Source organism: Camelina sativa, chromosome 6 (genome assembly GCF_030686135.1).
Source record: "Camelina sativa cultivar CO46 ecotype springtype chromosome 6, ASM3068613v1".
Classification (NCBI taxonomy): Eukaryota; Viridiplantae; Streptophyta; class Magnoliopsida; order Brassicales; family Brassicaceae; genus Camelina; species Camelina sativa.
Genome location: NC_141885.1, coordinates 2,920,585 through 2,937,234, shown reverse-complemented (window position 1 = coordinate 2,937,234; position 16,650 = coordinate 2,920,585). Strand labels below are relative to the sequence as shown.

The window sequence follows — 16,650 nt, the reverse complement described above, 5'->3', positions numbered from 1 at the left end:
CCATTTAACATTTAATTTTAAAAATTTAATATTTCTTTTTAATTAAACAACACATTTTATTATATACATTAATGCATACTTTAAAATTCATTTTTTACTGCTAAATTAAAACTGAAATTACAGAAATTGTGAATTGACCTTTTCTCCTCCATTCATTTTCATTTAAACACATTATTAATTATAATTGTAACTTTTCTAATTTAATTATTTTAGAAATATAACTTCCATCACTTTTTATCATATAAATAACCATTCTCACATCCTCCTCCACCATATCCCAAATCCTAAATATTTTCTTTGTTTTTTATAATGTTCTTGCAAACCCAAATAAGAGTTTGATTATTTTTATTGTTTACTATATCTTTTACATTGTTTTGAATTTTATTGTTTCTTTGTTTTATGTACTTCTCCTTTTCTTCTTTGTTTTCTTATATTATTTTGATTTAGAATACATATGTATAATAAATTTTTGATGACTATAATAATATTTTGGTTATAACCATCTCATAATAAGGGAATCAAGCTAAATAAAACATCTTAATTCTTTACTTTAGATGTTTGATTAGTTCTTACATTAATGTATATTTATTTTCTTCTTAAAATTTGAAATGTTCTCATGAAGGAAATTTTTGTAATATAATTATCAAATCAATTTTTTTTTTACCTCTCTCTAACCTCCAACAAAATTGTAATAAATCTATTTTAGAATACTCATCATTATATTTAGCCTGTTATTCAACATATAATTATATAAAAGTCATTATTTTAAAATTTAGTTTAAATATGCACTTTAAGGATTTTGCTATATAAAAAAGCAAATTGATATTTATTTTCTTTCTATCTTTTACTACAAGGATGAAAAATTGAAACTAAGCCTAACAATATAACTTAAATTAAGGGCAATATAAAAAAAATTGTAATATAATTATCAATCAATTTTTCTTAACTCTCACTTACATCCAACAAAATTGTAATACATTTATTTTAGAATAATAATCAGTAGATTCAGTTTGTGATTCAACATATAATGATATAAAAATCACTAATTTTAATTTAATTTAAATATGTACTTTAAGGATTTTTCTATATAAAAAACAAATTAATTTTTTTTCTATCTGGCATTTTATTACAAGAATTAAAAATTCTAACTAAACCTAGCAATATATCTTAAACTAAGGGGAATATAAAAAAATAAAAAAATTTGGAAAAAATCTTTGGGAATCGTTTTTTAAAACTGTAAATGCACTTCATACGATTTTATAGGAAATATGTATTTTTTACTCTCAAATTATTTTAGCTTTTAATGATTAAATACTTTAGGTTATGTGTTAGTTTATATGAGAAACTTAAATTATATATTTAAATCACATAGTAAAATTTCGTTTTTATTATTAAGAATATTTTATTACCTCAAATGCTTAAAAATACTAATGAAAATTATTATCAATGTTGAACAATAAAAAATAAAGATCTTTAAGAGATATATATAATGTATGTATGATTATATTTAAATAAGTTACATATTTTGATATTGTATGATTTGAATAATAAAAGTTAAAAAAAAATGTTAATGATATTTATATTAATTTTTTAAGTTTTTTTAATATGATTATCAAATAAATTTAAATAAATTAATATATTATATTAGACAACAATCCGCGCATTTGTGCGGGATATTATCTAGTAAATACTAAACCAAAAGCGAACCATATCGACAACAAACCGTTAGGATGTTCCTGTATGTTAAAAAAATTCACATGTATCAGTTATTCCTATTACATGGGAAACCAAAAATTAATGTAGTTTTCTTGCAAAATTACAAAAAGTTGCGTTATTTTTGAGAATTTTCCTTTTCTTTGTTAGTCGGTTATCTAAATTATTTTTGTTTATACGTACATGCTTTACCATTTTAAATGTGCATAACATTTTATATAAAATACTGTATTATATATATATATATATATATATCATAGTTATGTATATATGTTATATAGTCACAATTTATATTTGCTAATTTGCTAGCATTTTTTTCAACAATTTTTTTATAAATCATTTTGCTTAAAGAAACTTATATTATTCACTATAAGATATTTAAACATTAAATTGATTTTTTTCACCTTTATTAAAAATTCTTGGCACGGCTCTGGGTTTGCTAAAGCTTGAAGTGACTTGATGGTGTTAATATAGGCACATCGTTTCATCTCAACACTAAGACTCTCTTGGTGCCTCTAGTGTGCAATTTTCTCCAAAATCCAATATTTCTAATTATCCTAAATCAGCAATATCATGAGGAACATGGACACCCAAAGGCAGTATCAGTTATTTATGGGAATCCAAAACTTATGTACTTTTTTTTTTTTCTTTGAAAAATACAAAAGTTGGCGTATTTTGAGTATTTTCTCCTTCTTTGTTAGTCGATGTATCATTTTTGAGTATTTTCCTCTTCTTTGTTAGTGGATTTGTCATTTATCTAAGTTATTTTTGTTTATGCGTACGTACATGCATTACAATTTTAAATATATATTAACATTTTTGCAGCAGTTTTGGCAAAAAAGACTTGAAATTGAGAAATATTTACATCTCATACCATTGTAATTAAGAATTAAAAAAATAATCATAGTCAAAATAATTAAGCAAAAATCGGGTATACATGTTTTCCTAAAATATCTGAACAAAATCAATTTCTATTTTCCTTTTTAATTACAAGTTTTAAATGTTTTAGTGAAAAAGAAACTATAATTTCTTACCTTTTTCAATGTCGATTTTCTATAATTTGTTTGGCAAATTTATTTCCAATGATTTTCCATCATACATGTTTTTTTTTTATAAGTTGTTTAAAATGGATTGAGCTATTAATGTCATGGATAAAAAACAGAAATAAAATAACAATGTATGATTTTATTTGTATTTTGTTTTAACCTCCACAAATGACGTATGTTTTTTTTACTAAAAAAGATGTATCATTTGTAAAGTAATGATGTCAAATACAAATATATGTCCTGTTACACAATTTAAATACTGATTACATCAAATTTAGTCATATATGAATAATATCAACAATGTTACTAACTTTGTGATAATAAACTAAAATCTGTGTAAATATCAATTTTAGCAATTTAACATACGCACAATACTAAATAAGCAACAATACTTTATGGAAATTTTCATTTATCCACGGGTCCAAACCTAGACTGAAAAAAATCACAAGTATGTGATGAAAATTTGGGTTAATATTAGTACACTTATATATTTTTACCTGTTGGTCTAAAAGCACAAACAAAATATCTTATAATTTAATTTTATATAAAAAGAGATAAAACCAACACTAACCCTCGTACTCATATACAAAACTAACTTTTTTTTTAAGAGCTAAGAAGTTCTGGGCGAAACTAACTAATTTCAAATTGGTGGATAAAATTTAAATAATACTATATAAACTACAAAGTATTATACATATTAACAAATGCTTACTTTCAACAACTAATTTTGATTATTTAAATTCTAAAATAAAATTTTTTGATTAATTAAATTCCAACTGAATATAATAATTTTAAAATTAATAAAGCAAATAAAATTACAAATATCTCAATGTTATTATAAAAATTTTAAATATATATATATATATATATATATTTGATCCAACATAATTTTTTTAAATAAATTATATAAATTATGTAAAAAACAAAATTCCGCGATGTACTTTGGGTTAAAATCTAGTGTAGATAACATTTTTGTATAATAGTGTATTTTATATATCATTCTAGTGTAGATAACATTTTTGTATAATAGTGTATTTTATATATCATTCTAGTGTAGATAACATTTTTGTATAATAGTGTATTTTATATATCATTGTTATGTATTTATGTTATATCTGCTTATTTGCGAGTAGCATTTTTGTCAACAATTTACAGTATTTGTAAATTATTTTGCTTAAAAGAAACTTTTTTTTATTCATATATTTAAACATTGAGCTAAATTTTTTTATTAGAAATTATTGGCATGGTCCCAAAGCGACACAATAGGAGTTATACAATTAAATCTTTAGACTGTTCCGAGGCTTGGGAATTGTATCATAATCTAGTGAAGCAAGGTTTGTATCTTTGAGCAAGCCCAAACATCCCTAGAGCGCCTCCAGTGTGAAGCATCACTACAATACTCGATTTCTCATCCTGCACAAGCTCTGCTGCTATCTCCCAAGCAGCTAAAGTATACATCGGATCCACTAAAACTCCCGTCTCCTGTGCAATTTTCTGGCACATCTCCACTTCTCCTTCCAAGACTTTCCCAAATCTGCAGGAACAAAAGGAGATTGATAACTGATCTAAGAACAATCAATCAAACCACTTTATCAAGCTTCAAACTTGGTGTGAAAAGAAGAAGTTGCATGCATACTTTCTCGGATGTTGACGATTTACCCATTTGATCATATGATTCATATCTAAGCCGCTGCATAAGACCGATGCAGGAAACTGCCTCGTAAATTCTGTTATCAAGCGATCTTCATGTCTTTTGTAATTTTCGAGTGTATCAGCATTGATCTCCCATGGAAGCCTGAGAAGACTGTTAAGTGAGATAGTAATCAAGATGCTAAAAGCTTAGGTGCACGAGAAACAGACACAAAGTCTATCGATAAATCTTGTGAACGAAGCCTAACCCTAAACACATAGCTGCAACTCCTAAGCCCACAGTAGTTGTTCCAGTACCAGCATCAACTACAAATCTGACCGGCTTTGTCTTTCCGAGTAAATGATCTTGTGACAAGTACTGCACTAACCGAAACATACCTGCGTTGTGACAAAGTCCCTTGTTAAACGATAATCTTGGTCAGTTCTTCCACAGTGATTTGGTCCACTACCTAAAAACCATATCCAAAATCGATCTTTACCAAGTAATGCAAGAGCATCTCCAGCGCCTTCATTGACAATCAAAACCTTTCTACCAGAATTTTTGGAACTCGACAGATCATCCATTTTTGCAACATCCACAGCCTCAAGTCCCTCAACAATGTCTTTAGCCCATAAGACAGAACCATCTTCCCCAGCAACCAGATCCGCGTAAGTTCTCAGCATTTCCTCTCTATTGGCATACCTCGATCTTGGAACATACTGAACATTTCCATACATAGTTGAAACAAGATTATAACCAGTCAAGACCTCGGGCTGTTCTCCACGTAGTAGCAAATGTGATCTTAGACCTCTCTCGGCACAAGAAACAGCTGCAAGATACAAAACACCTGATTTCTATTTCAATCTAAAAACTAATTCGATTTAGTTCTCTAAAAAGATTCAAAACATTTACCAACTGCAGCTGTATGTGCACTTTGACAACCTCCACATGTAACCTAATAATACACAACCCAAAAAGTTCTAAGCTTTACAAAAAAAAAAAAAAAACAATTAATTGAGAGATATTGAAAGAGATCACATTTCTCACCACATCAGTGAATTTATAATCTTCAAGAAGTGGTAACAAAGCATCAAGCTTTCTAGCTTTGTTACCATTCACAAGAGGATGTAAAAGATCATCTCTAAGAATGTAAAAAGACGAATCTTGATTTCTCTTTAACATCTCATCACCGAGATGTGGACGAGTGTTGTTGGAAAAAGAGAATTTTTCAATTCCTTTGTCAGAAGAAACACCTATCTCCTGAATTGGAGATGCAGGACTCTGTAATCCCCATTTTCTATCGAGTAATCTGGACACAAACTCTCGTGACTCGTGCTCAGAAGAAATGGGTACTCTCTGAAATCGAATTAAACACACAGTGAAAACATCATCCCCAAAACGCAATTGAAAAAAAGTTCAGATTTTTATTTTTATTTTATTTTGTGAAGACACAGAGAACAGAGAGGATGACCTGAGAAGACGAGTGAAAGTGATGCAGATTTGATTTTGTAGTCACAGCGAAAAAGGTTGACCGTTGGACGACCTTCATCGACGCTCGCTACTCTGCAAAACTCTTACTTGTATCGGCTAAAAGAGTGTTTACGGAGAAGATGACGCATCATCCACGCGCGTCTGATTCGCACGTGCTTACTCACACGTGACTTGGTTTAGGCCTGGGTTAAGTCCCATTTGTTATGGGCTACTTTGTAAATCTATAAGCAATACAACAAAACTTTACATTTCTCGAATTCAGTTACGATATTTTCTGATCTCATCAATTCCTCACTTTTGAATGCTTTTGATAAAAACTAAAACTAACTACGGGACGACTAGGGTTGAAGGCAGTGTTCTACTCTCCGCCATGAAAATACGGCGGCAACATGACTCTGAGGAAGCTCTAACCATTTCCCGTCGCAATACACAATCTCCAAACGGAAGAGCAAACTCAGAGACAATCCCAACAGATATCATTTTGGAAATACTCTTGAAACTGCCGACGAAAACTATAGCGAGATGTCGCTGCGTGTCTGATAAGTTTTGTGATATCGTAACCTCTGTAACTAACTCTTTATTGATAACCCAAACACTAACACACCATAGACGAAGGCAAGCACATCACAAGCTCTTTACCTAACAAAGATCAGAGACGAGAGCACATCACTCTCGCACTAACCATCAGAGAGCACATCACTCTCTCACTAGCACATCGCTAGAACATTCAACAACAATAAGCATCTCCCTCCCCACGCACACATAGCTTGTATTTAAAGAGAAGAACTTCAACGGCAACACTTCTAAATGAGAAAGAGTCTCTGCCCTCCTTAGCCAAGTCAGCTCATTCAACTAATCTTCTTTAAAACCGATTGTGTTGATACACCAATCGTATCAATACTTCCCCCTTTCAAATCAAACTTGTCCTCAAGCTTGGTAAAAGAAAGAAACTAGCAGCTTCTGAAACTCATTAGTGGTGCTGCTTGTTTGGCCACTTCTTTTATTATGTTTCTGGTTTGTATTTGAACCTCCAAGTCTTTTTACACTTTCTCTTCTTCTGTATTTGTTGTAGATGAATTTGCAGCATATTTCTTTTTGTGTTAATCACTGAAATAGTTGTTACTGCCCACAATAGATGATCCACGGCTAGTATATTCCCCTTTGAAGAGATTTCCTCAAGAACTATGCTCTCAATTCTCAGCTTGTTCTCAAGTATTGGAAATAAATCTCCCTCTAAATAATTGTGAACCTCTATTCTCATTTCTGCCCCATAGTCCAGTCTCGGTCTTGTCCAAAAGCACACTGTAAAACTATGATAAAACATCAAAATCTCATTCTCCAAACCTGTGGTAGCCTCCCCATTACTTCCCCCACTGAGAGCTAGCTTGTCCTCAAGCTTGAAATGAGGAAACTGAAACGCTCTAACAGCAATTTGCAACTCAGTAAGTCGTGAAAGAGACTGTACTATAACTGCAGCCATTGGTTTTCCATTTATAGCTTGAAAACATAGCACTCCCTGAGCAATCAAAACAGCAACATCACAATCAGGCCATGAATCACCAATATGAAAATCCACACTGTCTTTGTGAATTCTGGAAATTGGAGAAGTTGCAGGCTTTATCTTATGAAAAAACTGAATGCAATTCAAGCGCCCAAGTAGAAGTGGTTTACTTCTCCACTTGTGATACACTTGAAACTGTGCATTACCATGGATAAACCATGTCATGAGTGTTGCATCTCGGTCTTGAAAAGTTGTGTTGACTGCAGGAACCCTTGTTAAGCTAACTGCATACTCTAGAATATCCATTGCTAGTCTAGTTTGTAACCGCAGCTTCCCATAATCCTTTGGATACGCTGGCAAGACCTTGAATCCTTGAAAAATCAACTCAGACACAGCTTGCATCCCAGGGCCTGCATATATTTTTGCTTCCTTGGGTGGGAGTGTTGTCGCTTCCCCTGATTCCACTTGACACAAGAACATGAGCTTCTTATCCCCATGCAGAAGCTGCTTCATACCTCTTGGATCATGCAACATCCTCATTCTAGACATCACCCTTGACATGTGAGCTTGCTTGTTCAGTCTCAGATTCTGAAATCTTTTCTTCTTCCTCACTAAACCAATGTTATGATCCATTTGTGATCCCTTGGTCGACATAACCATGTTTTTGAACTTAAATTTCCATGTCTTTAGAGACAAACTCAGCTTCTTCTTTTTCTGAAGTCTATGGCTCATAGGGAACAATCCATCAAACACCTTATGTGCATTTTTCTTGTTCTTAACACATTCAAAACCAGATTGTGGATATTCCCGATTTCTCCACACAGTTTCAGTTGGCCATTCCCCCAAAACAGTCAATGGTTCATTGCAAAATTTAAGGCTAGGTTCCAATTCTGAATTCGATACCTTAGGTTGTTCAACACCATCAGCCTCCATATTTGTTTGATCAATCTCTCGCATCGAATCCTTTTGCAAAAACACCTCAGATGGAGAACAATGCTTCACCGGAGAAAATCGAGCCAACAATCTCTGCTTAAAGACACTCCAATCCATGATTTTCTCTTTATTCATCTCTCGCATAAACCATGTCAATGCAACTCCGTCTAAAAACAAGAAGACTAGATCAAGCTTCGCATCATCTGAGAAACAACCACGATTGAAAATCCTCTCCACTTTTGGGATCCACAGCGGCGGATCTGTTCCGGTGAACATAGGCGTATCCATACAACCATCATCGTCATAGATCACAGATTCCACTGTCTTCATCGCGTTGAAGCTCCGATCACAGTTTCACCACACCAATGGTAAGTTTTGTGATATCGTAACCTCTGTAACTAACTCTTTATTGATAACCCAAACACTAACACACCATAGACGAAGGCAAGCACATCACAAGCTCTTCACCTAACAAAGATCAGAGACGAGAGCACATCACTCTCGCACTAACCATCAGAGAGCACATCACTCTCTCACTAGCACATCGCTAGAACATTCAACAACAATAAGCATCCCCCTCCCCACGCACACATAGCTTGTATTTAAAGAGAAGAACTTCAACGGCAACACTTCTAAATGAGAAAGAGTCTTTGCCCTCCTTAGCCAAGTCAGCTCATTCAACTAATCTTCTTTAAAACCGATTGTGTTGATACACCAATCGTATCAGTGTCGAAGCTCTGGTCCTCGGTACTTGTCCGTCCAGATTTCACAGAGCTGTTCTTGACCAGATCTTCAACTCGCCCGCAACTACTGTTCGCCTGCGAGAAAAAAGGTGAGTTGTTCTTCTTCACAGCACCGCAGTTTCAAAACCCAGATGAGAACTCGTCTCTTGTGTCCCCTAGTTATCAGATGAAAGTTCCCTTTGAAGGTTTTTATACCTCTCAAATTTGTGGTCATGTCGGCGGTTTGGTCTGTCTTACACATCAACGGGTCTTAAAGGGAAGGAAGAAAACAGTACCAATGATATGCAACCCCATCACTGGACAAGCCTTACCTTTACCTAAAGTGAAGACAAGGAGGGTTAATGTGAGAACCTTTTTTGTTTATGATCCCATTGTTAAACTATTCAAGTTATTGTCCATGACCAGGGCACGTTATGGAAACGGCAAGAAGATTTGTGAGGAGTATATCAGGTTCTGACGTTAGGTACTCAAACACTATCTTGGAGAATGGTTGATTGTTGTAAACCCCATCATCCTGCACACGATGGGATATGCGTTGATGGTTGTTTGTATTATCAAGCTATGGTCGGTCTAGGTTCAGATGTTTCTGCTATAGTTTGCTTTGATGTTAGCTCTGAAACGTTTAGATTTGTTAAGAAAGCTAGGGGCATGGCCCTGTATGGTGATTCAGCTCTGGTAACCTATGAGGGTAGATTTTGTGTAATTCAGTCAGATGGGGCTTATGGAGAAGTTTCTTGCCACACTAGACGTCTTGAGTTGTGGGTTCTAGTAGACGCTGAGAAACATGAATGGTCGAAGCTTGTATATGCATTGCCTCCAATGTAGAAGAATGTTATTGCACAGGCTGAGTTATACATTGTTGGAAGGACCAGTACTAATGATATTGTGTTGTCGCGGCGCTATACATTGGATGTTTTCTACTACAATTCGGAGAGGGACACAATCATAAGAGTTGAATTCCAAGGAATGGATGTGTTTAACCATCTTAGAGTCCACACCTTTATGAACCATGTGGAGGACGTGAAGCTTATGCAACTGTAACGGAGATCATAGGCTCTTAGAGAGTTCATTTGTCTCTTACTACACTATATTTATTCCTTTTGGAGTAATGATTCTCACATTGAGGAATGGTTGTTAAGTTTAAGCCTTTTTAATACTCTTTTCTTCATGAGTAAGCCACTTTGTGACTTGTGTATTGATGAGTTCTTTCTTATGTTAGTCATCCATGCATAGGTTAAAGACCACATCTAAGGTCTCTCAATCTCTCGCATGTCCCTTTCTTATGAGCAGAGTGGTTACTTTCATTTTTCTGTGTTTCCTATTCTAGCATCTTATCTCCTTGATGTGCATTTTAAAAAGCTATCTCTTGTGGCAGATTCAGCAAGGGGATCCTAGATAGTCTTGTTATTGCGGACTCTTTAAATAATAATCCAAAACAGAGGATTCTAAAATTTGATCTTCTAATACTGGCAGAGTTTATTTGGTTGGACTTGGACACATTCGCCTATGTTTTGTTGGAATGATTGGCACAGCTGAAATTGTGTTGTCAACCAACCTACTACGAAAATGCGTCTTTCTACGTTTTCTACTGTAGCATCGAGAGAAAGACAACCATCGAAGTTGAAATCCAAGGGATTTCGCACCTACTTAGACCATGTAGAAGATCAAGCTTATAAAAGTGATTTAGGCGTTGATTAGTTCTCCCGCTACCACCCGCAAACACTGCGTTTCCACGTGGTAGCGGTTGCTAGCGATTAGTGCCAATCACACAAACTGTTTCCAATTGTTTCCAACCACTGAATTCTAAAAGCTGTTTTCCGTAAGCGTTTGCGGTTGCGGGCGATTGCGATTGGAATTTTTTTTAACACAAAATACAAATCAAAAATACTAAAATATTTTTTTCTTATATCTTCAACCTAACCATTGTACCCATTAAGGATGAGAGAAAATGAAGTATAAATACGATTGAGGAGATTAGAAAATAATCAATTACAAGAAAATAAAATTCCAATTAACAAAAAACCAGAAAACATGATGTAAAACTATTGGCACATCGCACATACATTCAAAAAAATCTAAATAAATATAACATTTCATCACAAGTTTAAGAAAATAAGATTATTTATGAAAATATTAAAACAAATAACTAATGACTCTTCTCAACTATTTCATAATTAATTTACCTTGGCTTTGTAATTCAATGTGAGGAACTTATTGAGTGTGTGAGATTTAGTAAAGAAGATCTATAATGTAAAGCATATGTTTTGTCATTTATCACGTTACTTGATTAAATTTTGGGTGACAAGCCAAATACATAAACTAGTAAGTGTTTCAATATGATATTTATTTGTTTTTTGAATAATTATTTTAGTATTTTTAATGATTTTTTATTATAAATCAAATTTCATAAAGTTTTTGGTGTTTTTAAACATTTATGTAATTATATATTACATTTATTATGTTTTAACCACTAATGCAACTGTTGGTCAACCAGTCGTAAAACTCCCGCAAACGTACCCATTTTAAAACACTAAATCAGTCATTCAAAACGCTTAATAACACTTGAAACCGTAATCATCGGCTTCCGCAATCTCCCGCAAACGTTGCGTATGAACCAGTAAGGCATTAAGGCTTTATAACGTTACTGGTTTGTAAATAAATAAACTTAAGCCTTCTTGTTTAGTTGGTTTAAACTTAACATCTTCATGGTTAGGGCTTTTGGTGGTTCAGTAATCAACCAAAGCAACACATCAACAGCACAACACGGTGAAAGGTTTTTTTTACATGAACTTAATTAATACTCAGGAAAATAATTAATAATGTGTGTGTTATAAAGTATGTTTTGTCTTGTTTGAAAAATAATAAGGGTTGGTTTTAAATATTGAATGGATATTATTCACATCATATTAAAAATATAAACAATAAACCAAAAAATAACAAAATATAGAGTGACATGCAAAAAATCATGTTGTCATTAAGAAAACAATTTTTTGATCATATTTAATATTTTTGTATCATCCCAGTTTATATCAATATACTCGAAGAAGGGATGGACAAATACTTATACATCTATAAGAAAATATTACAAAATATTAATTTCACGCGCCGATCACAACTCTAGAAATAGAAGAACGATCCAACCGCTGCAGCAACGACAAAAACAAAACTGGAAGCTACATTGGCTCCGCTTGCAGAAGTTTTTTCAGGTGGTGGATAATTAGCATACGAAGAATCGCTTCCAATAGGTCCGGCGACTGCTATCTCTTCATCTCCGGAAGCATCATCATCGGGCGCAGGAGCTGCATCGTCGTCAGTTGTTCCAATAGTATTGTCATCTACTGCTACATCACTCTCACTGCCATCACCTGGGGTTGTAGCAGCGGGAGCTGAGGCGGTGGTGGTTGACGGTGGTTTATCAGCAGCTGATACAATCACAACAGAAATAGCAACAATAAGAATAAGGAAAGCTACGTGAAAGCGCGCCATTATATTTAGTTAATTATTTAGTATTCCCCAAAAAAAACTTTTTAAAAAAATGTTTTAGGGGTATTGTCTTTTATTTATTTACTTAATATCTAAAATTGTGTAGTGAGGCTCTTTGTTTATATAGGTGTTTGATCAAAGTGCGAAGATAACGCACTAAAAATAAGGTTTGCCATATATATTAACGGCTAGGGAAAATGCTATTTTTTTTCTATCAAACTCTTTTATTTCTGCTCAAATACTTCTAATTAAGCTTCTTCTGTTTGTCTCAATTAGTCAATCTTATCAAAAATTATAGCAAAACCATTTAATAAATAGAAATCTTTTGCCCAAGTTTCCTTCTATCGATTTTTTTTAGTACTCTAATTAAAAACCCAACAAAAATGGAAGAGAAAAGAAAGTATTTTTAATCATCTCAAACCAAAAGAAAAAAAAATTAGAAAACATTATATTTAGGCTTTTTATAGAAATGAAATACAAAGAATCAGACAATAAATCGATTAAATGAAATTACTTGACAATTATTAACAACATAACCTAAATCTTCCATGAAACAACAATTAGAGTAATCTAAAACCCTATACAATGAAATGTTAAGACAAGTTCCTTAACTTTCTGTTCCCCCCTTTTGTACAACCTTTTATAAACAGACATAAAAGAAAACGCAAACTTCTTGCGGTCCAAACGCAATTCTTGCCAACCAAACCGCGCTAGCTGAGATCTATATCCACTTTTTCCGGTAAACACCTTTCTGATTGGTTTCTACCAAGCTCTGTTCCAAGCTGACCCTTATCGCCTGCACCAAACGCGTATAGCTTCCCTGATTCCGTGAGCGCAAACGTATGAGCGTTCCAATATAACGAGTTCGTTAGACTAATCTGAACCATCCGCTCATTCGCTTGTTTCAGCGATGTTACTACCGCTGGACTCAGCACGTTGGCAATCCGATTACCCTGCAAGATAAAACAAAGACATAAGAGTCAAATGAGCTTTAACTAAACAAATGATGTTCGAGTCAAGCCCTAACCTGTTCATCAAAGACGGGATTGTGACCGAGACTAGCGGATTCACCACAGCCAAACGAAAAAACATCGCCATCATCAGAGACCACAAAAGTAGTGTAATCTCCTGTTGCTACATGAACTGCCTTTACATGGCTTAGCCCTTCAACAACCTTAGGAACCGATTCACATTCCTCGTTACCGTGTCCTAAGCATCCATATCTTCCCCAACCCCAAGTACACACTCTTCCATCCTGACCTACCACCGCGGCATGCCAAGCACCTGCTGCAACCACCCTAGGTTGAAGATTTAATATCTTAAACTGCTCGATTACCCTAGGATACTTCTCATCCGTTCTTGAGCCGTGACCTAGTTTGCCTCCCAAACCGCAACCAACCGAGTAAACCGACCTAAATAAGCATACATTTCAAAACTATAGAACATGACCTATAATATTGTTGAGCCACTCTAAAATTAGATAGTTAGCTGAAAAAGAAAGAGTGTATAAGAAGAAACTCACATGCCATTTGGTTGACAAGCTAAGGCAAGAAGGTAGCAATAACCAGCAGCAATCTGTACAACGGGTATATTCTCGAGTGGGCCTAACAAAGGATGTGGTTCGACATCCGCAGCCTCGGTTCCATGTCCTAGTATACCATCTTTGCCCCACGAGAATGTATAAACCGTTCCTTCACGTGAGAGAACAGCGGTAAAGTAATTCCCAATAGCAGCTTGCACAACAAATATGTCCTTTAAAGATGTTACAAGCTGAGGCGTTGTAACCGGTTTAGTCCCTTGCCCTCCATGTTCAGCTTCCCCGAAACAATCTTTTCCGCACGCATAAACTTTTCCGTCATCGCTTATTAGCATTGTCCGACCAGCACCAGCAGCTGCTTGGATGATTCGTATCCCCTGCAATGATCTGCACACATCACGATATAACATTCCATCAACCCAAGAGCATATACGTTTCTTCTCTTTTCAGTCTTGATGATGATGAAATTGACCTAACAGGTTGGATTGGAGCTTCTTCCTCGGTATGGCCGTGTCCTAGCTGTCCAGAGTTGTTATAACCGAAAGTATAAACTTGGCCTTTCGATGTGACTGCAATACTATGACCAGGACCAGCAATTGCTTGAGATTTCTCTCTTCGGCAACACGCTTCACCAGCCAGCAAAAACCTAAGAACCAATTTCCATGATCCTCCGCATCTACGTTTCATCTCTTGACGTTCTTCTTCATTCATCGGTTTAAAAATCACCCTTTTATTACACATGTCAAGAGCAGCAAGCTCCGGTAAAGATAAATTGCAGTCCGGAGCAAAGTTTGCTGGCTGGCTAAAGAAAGAGCATGTTGCCTAAAAACAGCAACAAAGATTAAAAAAATCAGCAGAACAAATCAAATCCTTTAAAAATTTTCAGTAAAGATTTTTTGGAGATTATCGAAACAAAAACCTCTAGATTAGCGAGGTCACGAGGATCCAATCTACATTCAGTGAGAATATGAAGGACAATAGAAGGGTTAGCTGCTAAAGGAAACTCTCCAGGAGTTGAGTCACCAAAACAATGACGTTTTGGCCTCTGAAATGGAGACACTGGAGGAGAAGTAGTAGTCGAAACCGGTTGCTCCGGTAAGTTAATGTACTGTAAACCCGGTATTCCACTCGTTGTAGCATCCATTGTTTATCTACAGATCACAAATTAAGACAACGTCACACTCTGATTTGTCTGAAATATGTAGAAAACACAGAACAAGATCCCCAAAGACTAAACCTGCAAATTCTGTAGTCTCAAGCTATCGTTCAACAAGATCTAAACTTTTTGATCTACATAAGAAAACAGAAACTAGTAAGGAACCAAATCAAAATCAACTGCGGTAAAACAAAGTAGTCATCAAGAACAAGCAAAGTGACACAAAAAAAAAAAGTTGAAACCTTAGTTTGACTAATCAAGATTCAAGAACAAAGAAAGAATCTGTGAACAATCAAACCAAAATCAAGAGAGAATAAAAAGAAGGAAACTTGGAAGATAAGTGTAGGAATCAACAATGATGAGGATTATTCAATTAAGAAATGGATCTGATACGGAAGATAAAAAAAAGAAGAAAAGATAACTGTTTGTCACACGCAAAGGACTTCTCCTTCTCCTCTGCACACGGAAACTCAAAAGTTTTGACCTTTCACCATGATCACAACAACAACAACACCAACAAAACAAACCCAGAAATCAACTTTGATTGAACAAACCCACCAGAGAGATCAATCAATTTGGGAAAATGTTAACTAAAAATAACATAATCTGATCATTACCCAGATTCACAATCAAAGTCAAAATCAAAAGGAGCTGGATAAAAGTGATTACTTGTTTTAAGTAAAAAAGGAAACTTTCAGTTTCAGCAAACCCATCTGCATCAAACCATCATAAACATCATCATCAACAACAACTCAGAGAAATTCGCAACATAGAAAATTCACGGTGAGTTTGTTGTCTGATCAGAGCATAGAAGAAAGAATTGATCGGAGAATGTTTTGTTAAGAGTATTGACGGTGTTGAAGAAAAGGAAGAGATTTTTTCACAAATTTAAATTCCAAAAAGGAAAGCTTTTTTTTTTTTCTTTCTTTTTTTATATTATGGTCCTGGGAAAGTCTGCAAATTTGGCGTTGAGAGAAGTGAATGAAGAGCAAAGAAAGAGATGTGGTGTCTCTATATGCGGACTTATAAAGCAATATCATTCAGATCTCTCTCTCTCTCTCTCTCTCTCTAATTAACATTATAACATAAAAAAGTTCTGATAATTGTGATTATGTATGCTATGTGTTTGATTGTAATGGTGTATAACATCATGATCCATACATGTATGCATGTGTATAGACAGACGTGTGCATCCAAAACAAGGTTTGAGTGGTAGAACAAGTTATCCATCCATCCAACGGATCTTTATAGTTTAATATACGTTGAGAACAAAATTGAATTGATATTTCCTAATAGTTTATTTAATAACCCATGAGTCCTGACATAGTTATCCACTATGGTGACATCCTCATTCTTTTTCTTTGTCCTACATTATTATTATTATCATTTTCTTGAAAATCAAAAATATTCTCTTGAA

At 34.3% G+C, this 16,650-nt stretch overlaps 3 protein-coding genes and 1 pseudogene across 14 annotated transcripts; 1 reads left to right on the top strand and 3 right to left on the bottom strand.

Moving 5' to 3' along the window:
• Positions 1 to 4,061: 4,061 nt before the first annotated feature.
• Positions 4,062 to 8,892, bottom strand: LOC104790241 (D-cysteine desulfhydrase 2, mitochondrial). 6 transcript variants are annotated; one of them, XM_010515953.3, is made up of 7 exons: positions 5,861 to 8,892; positions 5,437 to 5,745; positions 5,302 to 5,344; positions 4,889 to 5,218; positions 4,658 to 4,787; positions 4,396 to 4,554; positions 4,062 to 4,293 (listed from the first exon to the last, which is right to left on the bottom strand). In XM_010515953.3, the coding sequence occupies exons 1-7, from the start codon at positions 5,936 to 5,938 to the stop codon at positions 4,074 to 4,076; spliced, it is 1,269 nt and encodes a 422-aa protein (XP_010514255.1). In that variant the 5' UTR covers positions 5,939 to 8,892; the 3' UTR covers positions 4,062 to 4,073. The 6 variants fall into 6 exon arrangements, 4 of the variants coding, with proteins under 4 accessions (XP_010514255.1, XP_010514252.1, XP_010514253.1 ...); XM_010515950.3 differs by having other exon boundaries at positions 4,396 to 4,563; positions 4,889 to 5,236; positions 5,861 to 6,070; XM_010515951.3 differs by having other exon boundaries at positions 4,889 to 5,236; positions 5,861 to 6,070.
• LOC147942184 (F-box protein DOR-like) lies at positions 6,180 to 10,006 on the top strand (annotated as a pseudogene).
• A 2,000-nt stretch (positions 10,007 to 12,006) lies between these two features.
• On the bottom strand, positions 12,007 to 12,641 carry LOC104790240 (uncharacterized). Its single transcript, XM_010515949.2, has one exon. The coding sequence runs from the start codon at positions 12,541 to 12,543 to the stop codon at positions 12,175 to 12,177; it is 369 nt and encodes a 122-aa protein (XP_010514251.1). The 5' UTR covers positions 12,544 to 12,641; the 3' UTR covers positions 12,007 to 12,174.
• A 335-nt stretch (positions 12,642 to 12,976) lies between these two features.
• LOC104790239 (ultraviolet-B receptor UVR8) lies at positions 12,977 to 16,447 on the bottom strand. 7 transcript variants are annotated; one of them, XR_015560331.1, is made up of 7 exons: positions 15,903 to 16,350; positions 15,315 to 15,367; positions 14,997 to 15,228; positions 14,550 to 14,899; positions 14,063 to 14,464; positions 13,568 to 13,975; positions 12,977 to 13,493 (listed from the first exon to the last, which is right to left on the bottom strand). XR_015560331.1 is itself a non-coding variant. In XM_010515946.3 (7 exons), the coding sequence occupies exons 3-7, from the start codon at positions 15,219 to 15,221 to the stop codon at positions 13,251 to 13,253; spliced, it is 1,605 nt and encodes a 534-aa protein (XP_010514248.1). In that variant the 5' UTR covers positions 15,222 to 15,228; positions 15,315 to 15,367; positions 15,903 to 16,447; the 3' UTR covers positions 12,977 to 13,250. The 7 variants fall into 7 exon arrangements, 4 of the variants coding, with proteins under 4 accessions (XP_010514248.1, XP_019102184.1, XP_010514249.1 ...); XR_015560332.1 differs by lacking the exon at positions 15,903 to 16,350 and adding an exon at positions 15,476 to 15,717; XM_010515946.3 differs by having other exon boundaries at positions 13,568 to 13,952; positions 15,903 to 16,447.
• Positions 16,448 to 16,650: the final 203 nt, after the last annotated feature.

What these genes read in the sequence shown, in the direction of transcription:
- LOC104790241 (XM_010515950.3), bottom strand. Translation starts at nt 5,938, where the DNA reads ATGAAGGTCGTCCAACGGTCAACCTTTTTCGCTGTGACTACAAAATCA. An exon ending in GTTGCAGCTATGTGTTTAGG is followed by an intron (nt 4,564 to 4,657) that starts GTTAGGCTTCGT and finishes CTCACTTAACAG; the next exon opens with TCTTCTCAGGCTTCCATGGG. An exon ending in AATCGTCAACATCCGAGAAA is followed by an intron (nt 4,294 to 4,395) that starts GTATGCATGCAA and finishes TTGTTCCTGCAG; the next exon opens with ATTTGGGAAAGTCTTGGAAG.
- LOC104790240 (XM_010515949.2), bottom strand. Translation starts at nt 12,543, where the DNA reads ATGGCGCGCTTTCACGTAGCTTTCCTTATTCTTATTGTTGCTATTTCT.
- LOC104790239 (XM_010515946.3), bottom strand. Translation starts at nt 15,221, where the DNA reads ATGGATGCTACAACGAGTGGAATACCGGGTTTACAGTACATTAACTTA. An exon ending in GCTCCAATCCAACCTGTTAG is followed by an intron (nt 14,465 to 14,549) that starts GTCAATTTCATC and finishes TGATGTGTGCAG; the next exon opens with ATCATTGCAGGGGATACGAA. An exon ending in GCTTGTCAACCAAATGGCAT is followed by an intron (nt 13,953 to 14,062) that starts GTGAGTTTCTTC and finishes ATGCTTATTTAG; the next exon opens with GTCGGTTTACTCGGTTGGTT.